The sequence below is a fragment of the Perkinsus marinus genome (assembly GCF_000006405.1).
Source record: "Perkinsus marinus ATCC 50983 genomic scaffold scf_1104296952158, whole genome shotgun sequence".
Taxonomy (NCBI): Eukaryota; Perkinsozoa; order Perkinsida; family Perkinsidae; genus Perkinsus; species Perkinsus marinus.
Window position 1 is genome coordinate 141,890 of NW_003208985.1, and position 5,824 is coordinate 147,713.

At 43.2% G+C, this 5,824-nt stretch overlaps 2 protein-coding genes across 2 annotated transcripts in view; one reads left to right on the forward strand and one right to left on the reverse strand.

The window, feature by feature from the left end:
* Nucleotides 1-2,031, reverse strand: part of Pmar_PMAR021715 (conserved hypothetical protein) — a gene marked incomplete at its 5' end in the record, with an annotated part of 10,294 nt that extends 8,263 nt beyond the window's left edge. Inside the window, 7 exons of the mRNA XM_002777203.1 lie at nt 289-339; nt 388-524; nt 1,029-1,091; nt 1,137-1,169; nt 1,713-1,755; nt 1,805-1,839; nt 1,884-2,031. Of these exons, the coding sequence (XP_002777249.1) occupies nt 289-339; nt 388-524; nt 1,029-1,091; nt 1,137-1,169; nt 1,713-1,755; nt 1,805-1,839; nt 1,884-2,031 (510 nt within the window). The remainder of the gene's footprint in view (nt 1-288; nt 340-387; nt 525-1,028; nt 1,092-1,136; nt 1,170-1,712; nt 1,756-1,804; nt 1,840-1,883) is intronic.
* Nucleotides 2,032-3,404: 1,373 nt separating this feature from the next.
* Pmar_PMAR021716 (e3 ubiquitin protein ligase upl2, putative) overlaps nt 3,405-5,824 on the forward strand; it is a gene marked incomplete at both ends in the record, with an annotated part of 10,817 nt that continues 8,397 nt past the window's right edge. The window contains 9 exons of the mRNA XM_002777204.1: nt 3,405-3,585; nt 3,838-3,991; nt 4,530-4,668; nt 4,720-4,824; nt 4,904-5,042; nt 5,111-5,175; nt 5,486-5,557; nt 5,607-5,681; nt 5,733-5,808. Coding sequence (XP_002777250.1) covers nt 3,405-3,585; nt 3,838-3,991; nt 4,530-4,668; nt 4,720-4,824; nt 4,904-5,042; nt 5,111-5,175; nt 5,486-5,557; nt 5,607-5,681; nt 5,733-5,808 — 1,006 coding nt within the window. The remainder of the gene's footprint in view (nt 3,586-3,837; nt 3,992-4,529; nt 4,669-4,719; nt 4,825-4,903; nt 5,043-5,110; nt 5,176-5,485; nt 5,558-5,606; nt 5,682-5,732; nt 5,809-5,824) is intronic.

Consider the following 5,824-nt stretch of genomic DNA (forward strand, 5'->3'; position numbering starts at 1 on the left):
CAGCTGATTGAGATGAAACTGCGCAACCCATACATGTTTGAGCGCTCCATAACTTCCGGCCGAGATTCATATCATGCTAATTAAAACCTTTGCACCAACTGGCATTTTGTTAGGGCTCACCAATCAATCTCATGTAAACCACGACTACCATTAAAAACTAAACACCTTAGAAATGTTCATAACATGACAAGTAGCAGCAGGATCACATGAGAGATATCTTTACCACAAATCATCATCCACCTAAAACACCCAATTTCGTGGCGCGTGACGTTTTCATTCACCACCCACCCCAAAGAAATCATGGACGGCCGAGCGGCGTGAACGCGGGAAGTAATTCTCCTACCATCACAACAGCATCTACCCTCATCGAATTTCCTATTGAACTACATTATAACCATTCCAGGGGCTCCTTGAGTTCAGGCCAGCACGTATGCTATTGCGAGCGCCTCTGTGGATCATATCGATAGTAGAAGGAATAGCATTAAGTCTATCAGCTTGCTCTCGGAGGCGCTCACTGGTGGAAGCTGACAATTGAATTCGGGGGAAATGTGGTATGATATATATATTTATATTCATTGCTATCAAAATGTGGTCTACTGCCCTGTATTGATAATCGTTGGAGTATCGAATAAGTAGAATATAAAAACGTCATAGTACTTGTATACGGCCCTTGTGATTTGTGGATGAGAAATTGGGATTTTGTTGTCTATTCTGCCTGCTTTACTGGAGTTTCACCACCCTACTGATATGAACAAAAACACTAGTGAAAAATATATTTTACGACTACTGCATATCACCGCGAATATCGAGTTTTTCACAGAGTATTAAGACGCCACTTCACGTAAGACGGGTCGTGAAACTCCAGTGATCGGTTACCTCTAGCGCTGGGTGGAAAAATATGCATATGGTCAATCGGCAAAATCACGAAATTTCGAGGAAATTTTGGGAAATTCTTCTGGAAATTTGCATACATAGAATCGCAAACTCAGGTGAAGAAAGCAAACATATATTCCTCAAGTTAACCCCACCTGCTCTGTCCCTCGCCCTGGCCATCCCCCTAGCAATACCCACACCCGCATTAGTCGCTACACCTGAGAGCACTAGGATGCACACTCACGATTAGCGACATGTACTACCTCTACCCGCTTCAACAGCATTATCTAGATAATCTGAAATCATATAATACCAAATTCATGCAAAACTCAATCCTGGGAAGGTTGTGAAAACTCCACTTCGACTCGATAATTTCGTGGCGCGTGACGGAATTTCAAATTGCTCCCTGTTGATAATACAGAGGTGGCTCGGGAAAAGGTGTGAAATTTTCTAACACTGAAAATGTCCGCGCTCTGTGTGCGCTAAATTTCCCAAATATTCCAAGGAGAGAAATCAGGCACCCATAACTATGATTGATTTTTCACGTACGGCTAGGAACACATTCTTCAATCAGTTTCCCATGCAAATGTCATCATCGCATTAGGAACGTTTTCATTTTCATTTTGTTATCAAACCTCGAGTGACGTTATTTCTCAAAGCTGGATGGGTCGGTGACCGTAGCAGCCCAGAAAAGAATTTCAAAAAAACAACAGTATCATCCAGGAACCTATAATGTTTCTCGGGATGAACTCATTTTGAATTTTCCACGTATGGCTAGGAACACATTCTTCAATCAGTTTCCCATGTAAATGTGATCATCACATTACAAACTTTCTTACCCTCGCCACTGTCTAACGCCGATGACCATGTATCCTTGAAAGCCTGATAATGGTCACATTTGGACCTCAAGATATTCAAAGATACGCCCTACCCTTCCCAGCGATCCCACTGCGTTACGTCCATGCCCTGATTCAGAAAAGTAGTCCTAACTAGAGATTTGCTATCCCTACTTAGAAGAGTACTCTTGAGGGCATCTCCAGAGTCAACGAGCTCATCTCGGAATTTGCCCGAATCTTCACGCAGAACCTTGGTGGCAACTTTCTTACTGTCACTCCAAAGACCTCCGAAGAGATCACCGAAAAAGCCCTGAGAAATCATCACGAATCGCGAGAAATGTGGTATGAAGAATTATATACCCTACCTGATGAGAAATTTCAACGGCTTCGACCCAGTAAGAGTAAAGCAAAATACTCAGAAATCTGTTGGCGAGGAATAGCATACTAAGAGGCCTGATAGCAATAACCTGATTTCAACTATGTTCATATCTTCATATCACGTAAGTGCAGGGAAAATTACAAAATCCAGGTACGACAAAAACCAAAGGAGGTTTGTCGCTCGCACTTAGCAGTTTGGGTTTCTAGTTGTTTTGATAACAGATTTCATGTGTATAACAGTTCGGGTTTCTGGTTGCCTTGTCGGGTTTCGGGTTTACCCTTCAACTTGTCTTCCTTGGATTTAGTACATCACCCCGTAGGTGCAGCGACCGTCGCCGCGGAAATGTGCGTTGAGGAAATGCAAGAGAGCAAGATTTAGCAAGATGGGCTCTTACTCAGTTGAATTCAGAATCGAGGCCCTTCAAGTGTGTTTTGGAGTTTTGCTGAAACCCTAGGAATGCCAAAGACGAATGCATCTCTTCTTCTTAGTTTCAGGCTTGTCTACGTAAGGTGAGAAACCATCGAGTGAGTCTCGAATAGGTGAAACCGGGGAGTGTGTTCTTTCCTGTGGTGAGAATAAGTGCAATTAGTTTCCGATGCTACTATGTTGTAGTTAAAAAGTTGCGAATTGGAGTAGCTCTCAACTCGGTTGCTGCTCATACGGGTGATACTGTAGATGTAATTGCATCGGAGTTTCACAACCCGTTTTACGTGAAGTGGCGTCGTAAAACTCGGTGAAAAACTAGGCGATATTCGCGGTGATATGCAGTAGTAATATATTTTTCACTAGTGTTTTTCATATCACTAGGGTGGTGAAACTCCAAGTATATATAATATGCTATGTACTGATACCATGTATTGTGTGAAGGTCTGATGGTGATTTTCTCGTTCGGCCTCATATCTCAGTCGCAATTACGAATATTATAGTTTCATTCTAGTATACAATGGCTAATCATCATATCTATGCTCTGTTGAAGCTTCAGCTCAAAACTCTCATTCGTTAACCAAAAACGCAGATTTTTTCAATTTTCTCAAGAAAAAAAAATCGCTCCTTAGATGTGAATATTCTTTTACGGGACAAAATATTCCCAATTTTTACTTGTTAGATTTTGTCTCGCCCTCCTTTTTTGTGAGAAGAATGAATACAGTTTACTTTCGATGTTAGTGTGTTGTGGTTGAAAAATAACTCTTGGGAGTATTCCCCAGCTCGTGGGCGTTCTCTTTTTTAGGACAAAATGTTTCCAATTTTTACACTATTAGTATTATTTGTAAATTCCCATTGTTGTTGATATTACCATGGATTCAAATCCAACAAGAATGGCAGAGATAACACCAGCAGTGGTAGAGTCGGCCAGACACCGTGGAGTGTCCCTGGCTGAGCAGATTATGACCACCCTTAGAGAGGAGACAGCGGAGAATGAGAGAACTCATAGGAAAACTATAGTCAACTCGGTGAAGATGCTTGGGATGATCAATGACTATTATAATAATAACGAAGGTTGGTTATGTGGGAAGTAGTTTTTATGCTATTTTGAAATTTATTTCTTTTTACTCAACAATGTGAGCTGAGGCGGATAGGAAAACTTTATGTAAAATTGTGGGAAATTATTCATATTTTTCGATGATTTTCTCCGACTGAATTGGCAGTAGCAGTAGTGATAGTAGTAGAAATTTATGCATTTTCTGCTGTAATTTTCGGAATACCAACTTTCCACATGTCATGAGGAGGCGCAAGTGTGGTATGGTTCAGATGCTGCCCGAACCTGGACTGATGACGTGCTGCGCTCAGTAGCAGATGATATGGCTCGGTCGGAGCCTATAGGCCCTCAGAACTACCAAGGGGAACCGGTGTACATCGATTTCGTCCACAACACATATATTGACGAATTCGCCAACGCTTGCCGGTGAGTTTAGGGGTAGTCGCTCAGCAGTGTTGGAGTAGGAATATGTGTTCGCTTTCCCGCAGCTGAGCTCGGGAGTTTCCAAGGCTAATTATAGAAGTTTATATACGAATTCGGGTAGAAGTGTATAGAAAACTGTACAAGAATTCAGGAAAATTTTGTCAGAATTTTCATATTGTCACCAACACATGTAGTTGACCATGTGCATATTTTCCCACCACACTGGAGTTCCTTCACCCTAGTGATATGAAAAACACTAGTGAAAAACATATTTCACGACTAACGCGTTGGAGGAGTATATGTAATCGCTTTCCTCAGCTGAGTTCAGGAGCTTCCTCACTAGAAGTTTACATACGAATTCGGGTAGAAGTGTATGGGAAGCAGTGCGAGAACTCAGCGAAATTTCATCAAAGTGTTTATAAATGATAATCTATAAACATTATCCAGATTGTCACTAACGCATTGATATCTAGAGGCGCACATTCTGATAGAAAAAGTGTAAAATGACTTCTTACCGGATCACCAACACCACTGCTGCCAGGTACGTCGTGGATAGAGTTTTGGACGGCCTCGACAGCTCATGCCTGTTCGTGGAGTGTGGGGGTATGGAAAAAGTTGCCGAGGCGGCGGTCAGTGATAAACTACCTCCATGTTGGGGACATATGACGTATGGTCACCCGGTAAGGAGGATTGGAATTTCATACTTTTTTTATCAGAATTTGCGCTACCAGATACTAACGTTGGTGAAGCAAGTGGCTCATTTTAATCACCAGCACCATGCCCGGCACACGCAGTTTTATAGTGAGGACCCCTCTAACGATTCGGAGCTGCTCTCGGTTAGAGGATATAAGCTGTATTGATTACGAGTGTCTTGGTCGATCTTGTTAAGTTGGGTGTAGATATAAGTGGCCACAGGCCTTTGTGGATTCGGCGATTAGAATTTTACGAGATGATAGTATTTCGCAAGAGGCGAAGTTGCATAAGGTTGGTACGCTCATGTCGTTGTTGGCGACGGCATTGAGGGACAGCAGCTCTAGCTTACATGAGGACACAGGTAGTGTGGGGATGTATTCTCGTGTGTGTTGAGGGAAGAGTGGTATGAGAAAATGTATGTATTTTCAGTCGAGTGCTTCGCGGAGCTTCTGAGAGTAATGGTAGTACAAACAGACTTCCTCACTGACCTTCTGGTGAGCAGCCTCGTACAAGAGCCCATCATCACCATTGTGGTTTCAGTATGCGGTTAATTCGAAACTGTCTCCGGCGGAGCGAAGCGAAAGAGAATCACAAAGAGAAAAGGATCGTGCAGCAGTCAAAACGGCAGCGAGTAGTAGTGGGGCTTTTATCGGTGGATGCTAGTGTGTGGTCCTCAGCTAATCTCCAACAGCGGCACATGGCGAGTTTAGCAGCAGAGTTGTCAGCACATCGGTCGAGGCTAGCGTTACCCCCAGTGAGCAATAGTGGATGTTGTGATGGTATGGTATAAGTATGTGGTTTTAGGGTGGACCGCATGCTCCCGATCAATTCAACTATCAATTTAACGTCTGCATACGCGAGATGAAGGATCGACTGGTAGGAGTATCTTCAGGTTGTTTTGGGTGGGGAAAGATTCATTTTTCAGGCCTGTAGGGAATATGACATCTCGCTGGACATAGCACTTACTTGCTGGCTTTCAGTACGCGTGCTCTTATCGCAAGTACTACATAGGATGCTGTTGAGCTGATTGTTGATGACCTCATTTGTTTAGATCAGTCGAGTGGTGAACTATCCTCATCGGACGCTGAGTCGTAGTCGGGGTCAGCCTCGGGCTGCAGAGGGTCAGGGTAGTGGGTGGGGCGG